The sequence below is a fragment of the Cnephaeus nilssonii genome (genome assembly GCF_951640355.1).
Source record: "Cnephaeus nilssonii genome assembly, chromosome: 6".
NCBI lineage: Eukaryota > Metazoa > Chordata > Mammalia > Chiroptera > Vespertilionidae > Cnephaeus > Cnephaeus nilssonii.
In genome coordinates, this window is record NC_137077.1 from 4,804,325 (window position 1) to 4,819,567 (window position 15,243).

The 15,243-nt window shown below is 57.6% G+C and overlaps 2 protein-coding genes across 4 annotated transcripts in view; one reads left to right on the forward strand and one right to left on the reverse strand.

Moving 5' to 3' along the window:
- The window catches only part of MRTFA (myocardin related transcription factor A), a 101,099-nt gene extending 86,827 nt beyond the window's left edge, over positions 1 to 14,272 (forward strand). Inside the window, exons 6-13 of one of the 3 annotated variants that reach the window (XM_079774276.1) lie at positions 2,157 to 2,332; positions 2,738 to 2,869; positions 5,110 to 5,363; positions 5,595 to 5,748; positions 6,816 to 7,838; positions 8,952 to 9,104; positions 9,376 to 9,436; positions 12,958 to 14,271. In XM_079774276.1, coding sequence (XP_079630402.1) covers positions 2,157 to 2,332; positions 2,738 to 2,869; positions 5,110 to 5,363; positions 5,595 to 5,748; positions 6,816 to 7,838; positions 8,952 to 9,104; positions 9,376 to 9,436; positions 12,958 to 13,472 — 2,468 coding nt within the window. In that variant the 3' untranslated portion in view covers positions 13,473 to 14,271. Of the gene's footprint in view, positions 1 to 2,156; positions 2,333 to 2,737; positions 2,870 to 5,109; positions 5,364 to 5,594; positions 5,749 to 6,815; positions 7,839 to 8,951; positions 9,114 to 9,375; positions 9,437 to 12,957 lie in introns of all 3 variants that reach the window. The other 2 variants (XM_079774275.1, XM_079774277.1) reach the window with 2 other exon arrangements.
- Positions 14,273 to 14,343: 71 nt separating this feature from the next.
- Positions 14,344 to 15,243, reverse strand: part of SGSM3 (small G protein signaling modulator 3) — a 37,029-nt gene continuing 36,129 nt past the window's right edge. The window contains exons 21-22 of the mRNA XM_079774278.1: positions 15,089 to 15,149; positions 14,344 to 14,959 (exon numbers count right to left, since the gene is read on the reverse strand). Coding sequence (XP_079630404.1) covers positions 14,879 to 14,959; positions 15,089 to 15,149 — 142 coding nt within the window. The 3' untranslated portion in view covers positions 14,344 to 14,878. The remainder of the gene's footprint in view (positions 14,960 to 15,088; positions 15,150 to 15,243) is intronic.

Here is a 15,243-nt window from a genome sequence, read left to right on the forward strand (position 1 = left end):
CCTGTGTGTGAGGTCAGAGGGAGCGCTGCCAAGATGGGCTTCTCTCAGAGCTGGGGAAGTTCCATAGAGGATATGGCCCATTTGGGGTCATCCCGGAGGTTGAATCACATTGTCAGGTGGAGTCCAGAAGGACATTCCAGGCGGAGGGGACAGTAGGAGCAGTGGCCTGGAGGCCTGGTGGAGTGCGGCTCGATTACGGCCTGGGAGTAGTTTAGTTTGGCAATGAGGTAATCACTGGTGATGGGAGAGAAAGAAGCATTTGCCAGCAAAAGGCAGATCATGCGGGCTGAGGAATGAGCAGGAGGTAAGGAAATGGTGACAGCAAATGTGGCCCATTTGTTCACAAGGTGAGGGGAGAGGGAGAAGAGTGAGGTGTGGTGGGTAGGAAGGATGTTTAGGCTGGGAGGAGTGGAGCAGACTGGCTGAGGAAGGAGTGGCGGGGGGGGGGGGAGGAGGAGGAGAGGGAGGAGAGGGAGCTGAGACAGTTCTGGAGCCTGCAAGAGGGGGCTGGGAGGGGGCTTTTCTATCTCCCACAGTTGCTTGCTCACACTCACACCCTTGCCTCCAGGCCACCCCTGGTTGATGTGATTCATGCCAAGGCCCTGTCTTCCAGAGAGTTCCCTGAGCCTCCCTTCACTGTCCCCTCAGCGTCCTTTCCCTCCACACAGTATATGTGTGGAGCATATATTGTGCTCCAAGGTGATGGCACCATAAACTCCCAGAGGGCCCGGACCCGTCTCTGTCCCTCCACACCCTGCGCGCAGCCGACAGCTGGCACAGCAGAGAGGAGCAGACTGCTGGGACCCTGGCCTGCACCGGGCCTCGGGCTGCTCCAGTGGCCAGCAGCTTCCTTGGGTTGGAGGACCCGGGGATGCAGCTGCAGCTCTTCTTCCTGCTTCCATCATGTGGCTGCTGTCCATAGCTGGCCCCCTCCCTGGGAGTACAATCATGGGAGAAAATGTAGGTGTGTGATGGGCAGGAAGTCCACGGTGGCCAGCAACCTGACCTCCGTGTGCTGTGTGTGCCTCTGCTAGGACAGATGGGGCGGAGGGGCGAGCCAGCCCAGCCCTGGGCCTTCCTGGCTCCATCTCCGTAGTCGGCTGGTGGAGGAACAAACTCAGGGACTTCCTTGCCAGTCCCGGGGAGGAGAGAGCCTCGGGTCATGGCCCTGGAGGGGAGTTACTGGCTTGTTCTTGTTCCTTTTCTGTGGTCTTCCCACCACAGCACATTTCCCCAGCTGTGGCCGACAGCTCACCTCCACGTGGCCACCACCTCAGTTCCTCTGTCGACAGCCGTCGGTGCAGAACCTCTCCCCCGACTGCGCTGAGGCCGTGCTGGGACATGGTCTTTGGAAATGTCCTGCTTGCCCCTGTACTATCTTTCCTTCCGCCTGTATCCTGGGATTTCCATGCCAGGGCCCTGCCCCTCCTGTTTCTCCCTCTCAGCCTGGCTTCAGCCAGCCCAGGAGCCCCTGCGCTCACGGCCACCGGCCCAGGGCAGGGAGGGTGGGAAAGCCCATAGGATGGGTTTTCTTCTGCTGGCCCTGGGACTCTGCGTCACTAATGGGAAGCCACTTCCCGTGGGCCGTTTCCCTTATGCAGGCAGGAGTTCCTTTTCCAAGAAGCTCCTTGGAATGTCCCTGGCCTTGTTCAGGCAGCCCAGGGAGGAGCTCACTCCAGAGGTGGCCCGCTCCTCCGGCCCCTCCGCACACTCAGCCCTCACTGCGGGCCCACAAGCTTCCAGGGAAGAGAGGAGTTTTGTGCTGCCATAGGATGGAAATAAAATGCCTTTAACCGCAGGGGATCGGAGGCAGAGAAGACAGCAGGCTGTGGCTGGGGGGGGGGGGGGGGGGGCGCGTAAAGAACTTGACTTTTAAGACTGACGGCAGTGGAGAGTGAAAAGCAAGAGGGAACAGGTCTTTCCTTCCCAGGGAGCACTTTGCTGGCTCAGCAGGACTTCCCAGCCTTTGTCTCCAGGGTCATGATGATGAGCACACGGGTCTCCCGTCTCCTGTCTGCCTCGCTGGGGCGTGGAGGCGAGGAGCTGTGGGGGCTGAGGAGCGGGCACCTTGCTGGGACAGCCTCTGGGTGGTGAGCAGCACCCCCTCCCCCTTCCCTGGGCCGGAAGAGGAGTCTTACTCGCACTTTGGCTTTCAGTGGGCCAGGTGAATTACCCGAAAGTGGCAGACAGCTCTTCTTTCGATGAGGACAGCAGCGATGCCTTATCCCCTGAGCAGCCTGCCAGCCAGGAGTCCCAGGGCTCAGTGCCATCACCCCTGGAAGCCCGAGTCAGCGAGCCACTGCCCAGTGCCACCTCTGTATCCCCCACTCAGGTGAGCTGACCTCAACACACTTCCCCTGCTCCTCAGGGCCCCAGACTTGCTGAGCTGCCCAGTTCAAGGACTCTCACTGGGACCAGGCGAGACAGGGAAGTGGGAGGGGTGTTGCCCGGGAGCTCAAGGCTGGCTGCTTGAGGGAAGGGAGGTGCCGGCAGTGGACGCAGTTTGTTAGCCTCCCTGGCCCGCCCCGTGGCCCCGCATTCAGTTCTGTGATCTTTCACCACCTGCCGTCTCTCCCTTTTCTAGTCCTCTTTGCCCCCTGACAGTGATGGTGTCCAAGGAAGTGGCTGCCACCCACCTCCGGGCAGGGCAGGGCTGGGATGCGCTGCCACCTGGAGGTGGCCCCGCCCTCTGGAGCAGCCAGAAAGGGAGGCGTCCTCACTCCCCCTTCTCTCTCAGGTTGTGTCTCAACTCCCAGTGGGCCCAGAGTCCAGAGAAACGCTTTTCCTGGCAGAGCAGCCTCCTCTGCCTCCCAGCCTCACCAACGGAACCACGGTCCCCACCGCCAAGCCCACCCCCACGCTCATTAAGGTACAGTTCTCCAGCTTGTACCCCATGCCCCTCCGAGCCCTGCTGAGACTTCATCCCAGGGTGGGGACAACTGCAGGGGGTCAGGGCTCAGCGAAGCGCTGAGGAATGTGGGAGTGCTTCCTGTTCTCCGGGATGCTGGCTGTCATGGTTACAGCCCCCGTTTACGGAGCACAGTGTGCCAGGCTCTGGGCTGGGCTTCCAGGCCTGTAGTCCTGCCCTCCCCGTGGACACATGCCCACCCGTCCCATCGGGGTCACTGACAGCCTCGAGAGGCCGTGAAGAACCCTGTTCTGCAAGCGACACCGCCGAGAAGTGCAGATGGGCCCGAGGCCACTGCTGGCAGAGCCGGGTGTAGGCTCCTGCTCTCCGTCAAGGCCTGACCTGAAATACCTGCAGGGGCGGTTGGGTTTACCGTCAACCCCACAAGACACCTATTGGGGACCTTGCGTGGGGGACACTGTGCTGGGCACCAAGAGCCACTGCCCAGTCCTCCCTCCCTCAGAGCCTCCGCCTTAGAGCCTCTGAGACCCGAGTCTGTGCTCCTGCTGGGCAGGTTCCCCTCCTTCCCGGCCCCGCTTGCTTCCCTGTCTGGCCTCATTCTCTGGTCCCCCTGGCACACAGGCCCGGGCCCAGTGGGCGTCTCTGGTCATCCTTGGTCCTCCACTCCTGTCTCACAGCTGGGAACGACCAGGTGCGGTTCTCTCCCCTTAGCTGAGCCCTGCTGCCTGTTCATCGGTGGCGCTTCCTGGTGCCCTCCTGTGTGGCTGTGCCCCAGGCCCGCCCGTGTCCATGGTCTGTGAGGCCTCCCCTAGGCCCAGAGGAAGCACCAGCGCCTTGGCCTGGTCACAGGCGCTCCAGAGCGCTTGCTGGCTCCGGGCTGCTCCCTCATCACAGGCACTTCTCTTTGGCCACGGATGTCAGAGGTTTCCCCCCAAATTCCTCCTCCAGACTTGCATCTCGTCATCTGACTGGTGCCTTCCTTTGATCACCACACATTTGAAAGAATGTATATGTGTTTGTCTACACTTCCTCTTCTCTGGGAAGAGCCCCCCAGCCTTGCCAGTGAGCCCTCCTCAAGGCTTCCTAATTCCCCCAGCCCCCCATCTGCCTCTGACCCCCACGGGTCATGCTTCTCTCTCCTCTCTGGCTTTTCCTGCCCTTCCTCTGCGGCTGCTCTGCGCTTGGCTTTTCCTCCTCTTCCCTCTCAGTGGGGTGCCCCAGGCCCCGCTCTCAGCCTCCATCCTTAGTCCCTTTCGGCCCCACCCTTCCCAAGCCTGCTCTGGGTCTCCTCCCCACAGGCCCATCTTCAGGCACCAGTTGCTCTGCCAGCTTTGCCGTCTTCTCCTCTTTCCATGCTCCATAGCAAACCCAGAACCTCTTCCTGACTCCCACGAAGGGACCACCATTGTCACAGCTGCCAGCGCTCAAAGCCATAAACCCTTGAACTGCTCACCTGCCTCATGCTCCTGTTGTCCCCTCTTCCTCTAGTCCGTCTACCCAAACCTTCGTATTGGCTCCCACTGCCAACGGGTCGAGACCCCTGCTGACGCCGCGCCGTCTCCACCCTTCTGTCTAGCATTCTCCACTCAGAGGCGGCTAGGCCCTCCACAGCCTTGCCTGCCCGCCCTGCCCCGTCCAGCTCCACCCTTCCTGAGCCAGACACAGGCCTCCGGGCAGGACCTGCTGGCCCTTCCTGGTCTGCTGGGTCCTCATGGACACTCACGTGGGAGGCTGTGTGTGCCCGCGGGGGTCTCTGAGGCCCATTTGGTGAAGGAACAGAGTTTTTGGAGTCCCAGCTTCACGTGGTGAGATCGAGATCACTGCGACCCTGGGAAGGGACTTCACGGGCCCATTTCCTCATCTTCACGCGGACTTGCTGGTTCCTGCCCAGGCGGGATGCTGGCAGGTCTGCGGGACCCGGTCTGTGTGAAGTGCCTGGTGTGGAAGGCACACGCTCCAACAGCCAGCTCTTTTACTTCTCGTCATGTTCCCTCTGCTGGGGTGACAGTGACTTTATTTTTTGGTTGATTTTCCCTCCAGCCTAGAAGCAGCTCCCTCTGTCAGCTCTTGCCCCTCCTTGGGACACTCTGGGCACTGATTTTGGAGGGAGAGAGTGGGACTGGGCAGGAGGCCTCCTCAGGAGCCACTCCGTTACAATAGGACGGCATCGGCCTCCCACTTGGGGGCCTCCCTCTGGAAGCCCAGGATGCCCCTGACGGCCCTGTCTCCTGTGCCCTCAGCAAAGCCAACCCAAGTCTGCCAGCGAGAAGTCGCAGCGCAGCAAGAAAGCCAAGGAGCTGAAGCCAAAGGTGAAGAAGCTCAAGTATCACCAGTACATCCCCCCGGACCAAAAGCAGGACAAGGGGGCGCCCCCCATGGACTCCTCCTACGCCAAGATCCTGCAGCAGCAGCAGCTGTTCCTCCAGCTGCAGATCCTCAACCAGCAGCAGCAGCAGCACTATAACTACCAGACCATCTTACCGGCCCCCCCAAAGTAGGAGCCCCCTCCCACTCCTTCCCGTCTCACTCGTGGGTACCCCAAGATAGGCAGATGCCAGGTCTCGGGGCGGGGGGGGGTGAGCCCCAGCCTTCGAGGATCCTTTGGTCTGGATCCTGCAGGAATGGCCCAGGCAGGGCCTATGGGCAGGCTCCTCGTCCCACACCGTCCGCACCCAGCCCTGGGCGGAGGGCCTTGGCGGGCGCTCATTTCTGCCTTTCCCCTCAGGCCGGCAGGTGAGGCTCCCCCGATGCGCAGCCTTTCCACTTCCAGCACCAGTTCCAGCTCGGGCACCCCTGCGCCCAGTGGGCTGACACGTCAGAACAGCACCTCGCTGACTGGCAAGCTGGGAGCCCTGCCCGCCAACCTGGACGACATGAAGGTAGGCGGTCGCCCCAAAGTTGGGGAAAGCAGCCAGCCCTGGGCCCACGCTCATGGCAGGCAGAGCAGAGCGGCAGGCAGAGCAGAGCTCCAGACTCGGGTCTCCTCCGGCAGAGGCACCTGGAATCTGTTCAAGGCCTGCCTGGCCCTGGTCGAGACATCAGCCTTGTCATGGTAGTCATGACCACGAACAGCATCAGCCAGCACCTGTCCAGGCCTGGGGCTTCCCCAGCCCTGTGTGTCCCTTCTCTTCTTCGGCCTCTGCGGTGCAGGTGGGACACAGGAAGTGTTCCCCGCTAAGGATGAGCTAGCGGAGGTGTCTCAGGGTGGAGGTCTGGCTGGTGGTAGAGCCCGGATTCAGACTCGGGGCTGCCCACCTCAGCACCTCCACCTTTCCCACTCCCCTATCCGCTGGGCAAGTGCTGAGCCACCGGGGAAGGGATGGCCCATCCTCGTGTCCTGGGACCTTGGAGGGCGGGTCATGTTTGGGGCCTGGCCTGTTTTCTAAGCCTGGTCAGCATATACGGTGGATCAAATTCTCCTCAGAGGGTTTGCCCCCTGAACCAGGCAGGCCCCTCCTGAGCAGGCCTGATTGCAGGAAGTCACAGGCCTCGTGGGGGCATTTGGGCACAGGCTTCAGAGCCCGTCAGACCTGGCCGTAGCTCCTAACTCTGCCGCTCGTTAGCTCTGTGACCTCGAAGACATTGTTTTTCTTTGTGAGCTCAGTTTTCTCTTCTGTAAAATTCAGTCGCTTCATTAAATATGTATTGAGCACCAGCATCATGCTGGGGATAGCTGAGGGCATGTCCCGCCCAGATGCGGGGTAGGGAGCATTTTAACCAGGCCCCTGGGGTGGTGAGGACGGGGACCGGGAGGAGGCTGGGGGCATGTGTCTCACCCTCCAGGTGGGAGGGTCAGGCAGTTGATGTATAGTTACTGATCAGTGAGGCCTGAATAGATGAGGCCTAACAGACAAAAAGCTCGTCCCTCCCATCCTTCCCTGATGCCCTCTTGCCTGGACCCAGTTCCCTTCATCCCCTGCTGCCCTGACTCTCCATCCCCTTGCAGGTGGCAGAACTGAAGCAGGAGCTGAAGTTGCGGTCACTGCCCGTCTCTGGCACCAAGACAGACCTGATTGAGCGCCTGCGTGCCTACCAAGAACAAGTCAGCCCTGCCCCAGGAGCCCCCAAGGTCCCTGCTGCCACCTCCATCCTGCCCAAGGCTGGCGAGGTGGTGGTAGCCTTCCCGGCGGCCCGGCTAAGCACGGGGCCTGCTCTGGTGGCAGCAGGCCTGGCCCCAGCCGAGGTGGTAGTGGCCACGGTGACTAGCAATGGAGTGGTGAAATTTGGCAGCACGGGCTCCACGCCCCCCGTGTCTCCCACTCCCTCAGAGCGTTCGCTACTCAGCACAGGAGATGAGAACTCCACACCTGGGGACACCTTTGGCGAGATGGTGACATCACCACTCACCCAGCTCACCCTGCAGGCTTCACCACTGCAGATCCTTGTAAAGGAGGAGGGTCCCCGGGCCGGGTCCTGCTGCGTGAGCCCTGGGGTGCGGGCAGAGCTGGAGGGGCGTGACAAGGACCAGATGCTGCAGGAAAAGGACAAGCAGATTGAGGAGCTGACCCGCATGCTCCGGCAGAAGCAGCAGCTGGTGGAGTGGCTCAGGCTGCAGCTGGAGCAGGAGAAGCGGGCCCAGCAGCCCACGCCAGCGCCAGCCCCCGCCTCCGCCCCTCTGGGCGTCCCAGTGAAGCAAGAAAACAGCTTCTCCAGCTGCCAGTTGAGCCAGCAGCCCCTGGGCCCTGCTCATCCCTTCAGTCCCAGCCTGGCAGCCCCCACTCCCCACCATGTAGACACTTGTGCCCTGGTGCCTCCTTCGGTGGTGGTGAAGCAGGAAGCCATGCTGCCCGAGCCGGAGCCAGAGCCGGCCCCCACACCCCAGCTGCTTCTGGGCCCACAGGGCCCCAGCCTCATCAAAGGGGTGACACCTCCCACCGTCATCACTGACTCCACAGGGACCCACCTTGTCCTCACTGTGACCAATAAGAATGCAGACAGCCCTGGCCTGGCCAGTGGGAGCCCCCAGCAGGTACCTGGGTGTGGGAGGGCAGGGGACACAGGAGTGTGAGATGATACTTCTAACGACAGCCCTGTTTACTGGGCGCCCCCATGGCGGGCAGTTAGGCTTGCTTCCTTTAATTTTCCCTTTAACCCTCCAAACTGAGGGATCGCCATCCCCATGTCACCAAGGAGTACTAAGATCTGGGATGGTTAAGGAGCCTGCCCATGACCCCACACCCATGAGGGTGAAGCGTCAGTGACTGCCCACCTCCTCTGGCCATTGATACCAGAACATTCCTGCACCCTGGTAGAGGGCTCTGAGCAGCCCCCACCCGGGCCAGGGCCCACTCCTGCCTCTGCTCCATGGGAGTGGGACAGGCCCCAGATGAGGGCAGGGAGGGGCTGCTGGGCTGAGCCTGGGGTGACCTTCACTCCTTTTCCCCACTCAGAGAGGCCAGCTGTCCCCACCAAGGTGCCATTGGCAGCTGACTCCCTGCTGCTGCCACCTACACAGCCCAGACCCTTCACCCAGCTTTAGGCTTTGTGTGGCCGCAGCCCTGCAGAACAGGGTGGAGGGGACAGTGACAGGAACCAGGCATCTCAGGATGGGAGACAAGGGCTCTGAGACAGACAGCGAGGAATCAGCCCAGAACCTGCCTACCTGCCTCCCTCCCTCCCTCCCACGTGGCTTGCACCAGACCCCATGCTCACCCCACACTCTGCAGGATCAGAGGTCAGGGCCTCCCCCAACCCTTATTCCTTCTTCCCCAATGGCTTTCATGAAAGCTTCCTGAAAGCCAGTGCAGCTGGCCAGGTTGGCTTAGCCTAGAACAGTGGTCGGCAAACCGCGGCTCGCGAGCCACTTGCGGTTCTTTGGCCGCTTGAGTGTGGCTCTTCCACAAAATACCACGTACCCTAATTAAGTTAATAACAATGTACCTACCTATATAGTTTAAAAAATGTGGCTCTCAAAAGAAATTTCAATCGTTGTCCTGTTGATATTTGGCTCTGTTGACTAATGAGTTTGCCGACCACTGGGCTAGAACGTAGGTGCCTCCTGCCTGTGCTCCTGGAGTGTGCAGAGCCCTGGGCTGTTTCCCTCACGCCAATCACTGCTCCTCTCACCGTTCCTCCTGTCCAGCCCTTGTCCCAGCCTGGTTCTCCAGCCCCCGTCCCACCAGCCCAGATGGACCTGGAGCACCTGCCACAGCCCCCATTTGGGACCTCCGCCTCTCTGCCGAAGAAGGAGCCGCCTGGCTATGAGGAAGCCGTGAACCAGCAGCCCAGACAGCAGGTGAAGAAGGTAGACTGAGGCCTGGCCACGGTGGGCGGTACCTAGGCTGCTGGGTTCCCGCAATCCCCCGAGTCCAGGGGGAGGATAGGGGTGGGCAGGAGCCAGTCTTGTGAGGCCTGAGAGAGCGGGCTGTTCTGGGCAGGTGGGCTTTTCGGGTCTGGCTGCCGGCTCAGGGGCAGAGGGGAAGAAGGCCTGTACCTTGAGCCTGGCTGGGGGGCTCCTGTTGTAGATTTTCATCTTTTTTTCTTTTCTTTCTATTTTTCTCCCATAGGAAAATGGTTCCTCGAGCCAACAGATGGATGACCTGTTTGACATTCTTATTCAGAGTGGAGGTAAGGCCCCGAGCTGCCTCCCCAACCTCCTCCTTTCTCCATAGGTTGTCTTCAGCCCTCAGTGGGTTGACCTATTGTTTTTTTGTACCTTAGATGCAGCAAGGGCTGAGATGCACGCTCTCCGGGGGCTGGGGGAAGGGGTGTGGAACACACATTCGCTTTACCCAGCACCCACTGCCTGGCAGGCACTGTCCCTGCAGCCCTGGACGTAGCAGTGAGCAAATTAGTGAATGCCTTTTTGTGAGAGAGAAACGACAAAACAAGTAAATTGTATCATGTTAGCGAAGTGCTGTGAAGAGGGAAGAGAGGTCTGAGGTGCACGGTGGTTGGTTGGTGAGCAGGTGCAGAAGTCAGGGCAGGGGCAGATCACAAGGCCTCCTGGGTGCAGGGTAGAGGGGCTTTGACTCTGATGCCAGAACCGCGTAACTCTGAGGAATGTTCAGCTGGAAGGGCAGGAGCAAGAGGCTTGGGAGGCAGTGTATTTTGGAGTGCCAGTGTGATTTCCTATGGCTTAGGAGTTTGGCAGCCAAGGATGACACCAAGGGTTTCAGCCTGAGTCACTAGGATGCAGCTGTGTGGCTGTGGGGGAGCTCCGGTGGGGTGTGGGGGGGACGCATAAGGTGCAGCCTCAGCTGGGCTTAGATATGTCCCAAAACTGGAGGAATCAATGTGGACACCGCCCAGGTGAGGTCTGGGCGAACAGAGAGAATGAGATGGAGTTGGGGACACAAACATGAGGCTGGGCAGTGAGCCGCTTCTGAAGCCAAGGGCTGCTGGTGGGCGGTCAGGGAAGACGGGGACCTCAGCCAGGGTGGTACAGGGGGCAGGTGCCTGTTTAGGTGGGTTGAAGGTGTGGGAAGCAGCAGGGCTGGAGGAGTCTGAGCACGGCGATTGCATTGGTGGCAGCAGGCATGAGGCAGAGCGTGTGGAAGTTCTCCTTCAACTGCCTTGATTACGTCAGTGGGAAGAGGATTCAGTAAGATGGTCAAGTGGGAGCTTAGCCATGGAATCGTACACGTTAAAATGGCCAATTTTATATCATCTTTTTTTAAAAATAAAAAGAGCTCAAAAGCTGACATTACTTTCAAGGTCACTGGTTCTGATCTTAGGGAGACTCCCTGGACGCCAGGGTCTGCGGTGGGACCTGAGGAGCACTGCTGACCAGGGCAGGTAGCACTGAGGCTCCTGGGCTGGGAGGTCCTCGGGGGCAGTTGGAGACCTGGGCGTGAGCTTCGGAGGAACCGACACTGGGAGGGACGAGGCTGTCCGAGAACAGAGAGAGATTGTGCAGGAATGGAAAGGGAGCAGGCCCTGAGCTCCAGCCCCGAGATGGCAGAGAGAGGAGGGGAGTGCTGAGAAGTGGACAGAGGGAAGGTGGCGAGGATGCCAGGAGGAGGGCGTTTGAATCAGATGGGTAGGGTGGCAGCGTCCTCAGTGGTGGCATTTGGGCAGGTTGACAAGCTACCTCAGAGGGAGCTGGTCTTCTGGACGGGAGCGGAGTGGGTGGGAAGATAGGGCCTAGAGGGTCAGAGAGCAAACCTAGTTTCTGCATAACTTTGATTTATTGTGGTAAAATACACATAAGATTTTCCATTTAACCACTTTAAATGTACAATTTAGTGGCATTAAGTACATTCACAGTGTTGTGCAACCATCACCACTGTTCTAGAACTTCATCATCCTATACTGACACGCGTTTACAGTAACCTGCCTCCCTCTCCCGTTCCTGGTAACCTCTGACCTATTCTATCTCCATGATGTTGACTCTCCTAGGGACCTCACATAAGTAGAATCATGCAGTCTTTGTCCCCTTTGTTTCTGGTTTACTTCACTTTGCATATTGTCCTTGATTCATACACATAGCATGTGCCAGAATTTCCTTTTTATGGCTGAATACTTCATCGAATGGGTGTATCACATTGTGTTGATCCATTATCCACTGATGGACAGACACCCAGGTTGTTTCCACCTCTTGGTTCCTCTGCGTAATGCTGCTGTGCACATGGGTGTGCAGATCTCTCAGCCCCAGCGCGCTTTTCACTTCTTTGGGGTGTATCCCCAGGAGTGGGGTTGTTGGATCATAAAGTTTTCGTATTTACCTTTTTGAGGAACCACAAAACTTTTCCATAGCCGTGTACAGGGTTCAGATTTCCCTGTATCACTTAATACGTATATTCTTCATTATAGCCATCCCAGTGGATAAGTGGTACCTCATTGTGGTTTTGATTTGCATTTCCCTGATGACTAGTGATGTCAAGCATTTTTTCATATGCTTATAGGCCATTTGTGTTTCTTCTATTGGAGAAATTCTGAGTCCTTTGCCCATTTTTTAGTTGGGTTTTGTTACGAATATGAATCACTTATCAGATGTATGATTTGCAAATATTTCCTCTCTATTCCATGAGTTCTTTTCATTTTTTTCTTCTTTATTAAGGCATTACATATGTGTCCTTATCCTCCCATTGCCCACCCCCCTCCCAATCCACTAATGCCCTCACCCCCTGGTAGCTGCGTCCATTGGTTATGCTTATTTATATGTGTGCATACAAGTCCTTTGGTTGATCTCTCCCCCTTACCCCCCCCCCCCCACCTTCCCTCTGAGGTTTGAGTATCTACTCGATGCTTCTCTCTCTGTTCATCGGTTTATGTTGTTCATTATATTCCACAAATGAGATCATGTGATATTTATCTTTCTCTGACTTATTTCACTTAGCATAATGCTCTCCAGGTTCATCCATGCTGTTGCAAATGGTAGGAGTTCCTTCCTTTTTACAGCAGCATAGTATTCCATTGTGTAGATGTACCACAGTTTTTTAATCCACTCATCTGCTGATGGGCACTTTTGCTGTTTCCAAATCTTAGCTATGGTGAATTGTGCTGCTGTGAACATAGGGGTGCATATATCCTTTCTGATTGGTGTTCCCAGTTTCTTAGGATATATTCCTAGAAGTGGATCACTGAGTCAAATGGAAGTTCCATTTTTAGTTTTTTAAGGAAACTCCATACTGTTCTCCACAGTGGCTGCACCAGTCTGCATTCCTATCAGCAGTGTATGAGGGTTCCTTTTTCTCCGCATCCTCACCAGCACTTGTCATTTGTTGATGATAGCCATTCTGACAGGTGTGAGATGGTACCGCATTGTCGTTTTGCTTTGCATCTCTCGGATGATTAGTGACTTAGAGCAGGTTTCTATATGTCTCTTGGCCTTATGTCCTCTTTCAAAAAGTATCTATTTTGGTCCGTTGCCCATTTTTTGATTGGGTCTTTTCAGTCTCTTCATAGTGTCCTTTGATGTACAAATTTTAAATTTTACTGTAGTCCAGTTTTCTTTTGTTGCCAAGAAATCACTACCAAATTCAATGTCATGAAAATTCCCCCCAAGAATTTGGTAGTTTTACCTCCTGAATTTAGATCTTTGACCCATTTTGAGTTAATTTTTGTACATACATGGTGTAAGGTAGAGTCCAACTTTAGGTCCTATTGAGGCCTGGTTTCTGACATCCTTTCACTTTGATTGGTAGAAATTTCAGCAGATTTCAAGGAGCCACCATCCCTGCCAGGGAAAGAGAAGCCCCCCGCGACAGCAGCCTGTGGGTCGCCCCTGGCCACACAGTCCCCACCCTCTGCTGAGCTTCCCCAGACCGCCCTGCCCTCATCGACCTCACCTGTCCTTCCTGGGCGCCTGGAGGACTTCCTGGAGAGCAGCACTGGGCTACCCCTGCTGACTGGCGGACATGAGGGGCCAGAGCCCCTCTCCCTCATTGACGACCTCCATAGCCAGATGCTGAGCAGCTCTGCCATCCTGGACCACCCCCCCTCACCCATGGACACCTCGGAATTGCACTTTGCCCCCGAGCCCAGCAGCATGGGCCTGGACCTGGCTGATGGCCACCTGGACAGCATGGACTGGCTGGAGCTGTCATCAGGTGGCCCCGTGCTCAGCCTGGCCCCACTCAGCAACACGGCCCCCAGCCTCTTCTCCACGGACTTCCTTGATGGCCATGACCTGCAGCTGCATTGGGACTCCTGCTTGTAGCTCTCAGGTTTGCCAGGGGACTGAGGGGCTGGAAGCTGGGGAGCCTCAGGTACAATAGGGAGCTCCGCTCTCTCCTGCGGGGTCCAGCTCTGCGTGGTCGTGAGTCCTGACAATCACAGGCCCTGCTTTCCCCTCCCGGGCTCAGGGTCCCCCAGGGGTTTGGAGACCTGGACAGGCCGGGACTTTCTATCTGACCTCCTTTTGTGAGGTTGGAGTACCCTGCCTGGCTACAGTTTGCTCAGGTGGGCGAGGTATGAATTCCCTCCCTCCTCGGGAAAGAAACCAACTGGGCCTCTACCTCCCCATTCCCCGTGACCCTAACCCCAGGCTTCCTAGGCTGGGGGAGGCGCTGCCATGTTAGTGTCTTGCTGTAGAGTAACCGTTTAGTGGTTGGTGGCAAACATGCTCTGTACAGGTGTATATACCTCTATATTATATATCGCCATACATATATATACATATATTTTTGGGGGTAAGAGGTGAAGTTCCCTCCCATCCTACTGTGCACATATAGAAGGGTCTGGAGACCCCTGCTCCACCCATCACGTGTGTTTGACATGTAGACACCCCATCACACCCTGTACCCCACCTGTCCTGCTCGTTATCAGTGCCATGAGGGCAGAGGTGCATCTTGGCCACCTGCCCACATTCCGTCCTGCTGCCTCACTGCAGCCACCACGGCCCTGGGACAGGAGGGGCATTAGCCCCACAGTGGGGCCAGACGTGGCCCTCAAGCTATGGCTTCCTCCTGCCCTGGGGCCCAGCCTCCCCTTTGGCTGTCACTGTTATTCTAGGGGTTTGGGGAGGGGGGGGGCACCAGCCTGGGACAGAGGTGGGGAAGCTGTGTGAACTTTTTAAAATAAAAGCAAAAACACCAGCTTGTTAGTCCCTCTTGGTCAATCTATGGACAAGGTGGGTGGTATGGCTGGGCCCTACACCCTAACCCCACCTTCCCAGCCAGGCTCTCCATTCTAGGCCATTCTAGAAAGGGCAGAACCTTGGACACATGGCCCGGATTGGATTGAAGACAGAAGGTGCTTCCTCAAAGACAATTTATTTACAGGCCAAGGAGCCTTTAGCCACCCCCACTCCCTTCCTGAGCAAAAGCGGACCGAGGTGGCTCTCTACCTCCTCACGAGGTTTTTGGTCAGTACAAGTAGTACGGGTGGGGCCCGGAGCCTCCACAGACACTGGGAGGGATAGAGTGAGCCAGGCCCCACCTGCTGCCACCATGGTGCCTGGCCAAACTCCAGTGTCTTCTTCCCTTGATCCCGTAGCTTGGGTTAGGCCTGGACCATGTCAGCCCCATCCCAACGCCATTCTCTTCTTGCTTAAGGAAGCAGCTGCTCTGGTAGCCGACGGGTTGGGAGAGGCCTGGGTGTGACGGGGCCTCTGGAGGAAGAGCGTCACCCATCTATATCCCAGCTGAAAAGGTGGTGCTTCACTAGCATGTCCTGGACGCCCTCCTTGAGGGGCTGCTTCTCCTCCTGCACACAGGGACAGCGCCCACTTGACAGGCTGCACACAGCGAGGGGGCCCTGCCTCAGCCACCACCCACCGCACCCCTCCAGGAGGGAGGCAGGCTGCTGGGCTAAGGACCAACCCCAACCACCCACCTCTCTCTTCATAGGAAGTTCCCAGTCCTGGGAGAGGCTGAAGGCAAAGCAGCAGAGGACACTAGAGAGGAGGAAGGGGAGGCTGTCAGTCACCCTCAGGTCGGCTCCTTCTGTCCCCCTCCCCCAGAGCCACTGGGCCTGGGCTCTAGAAGCCC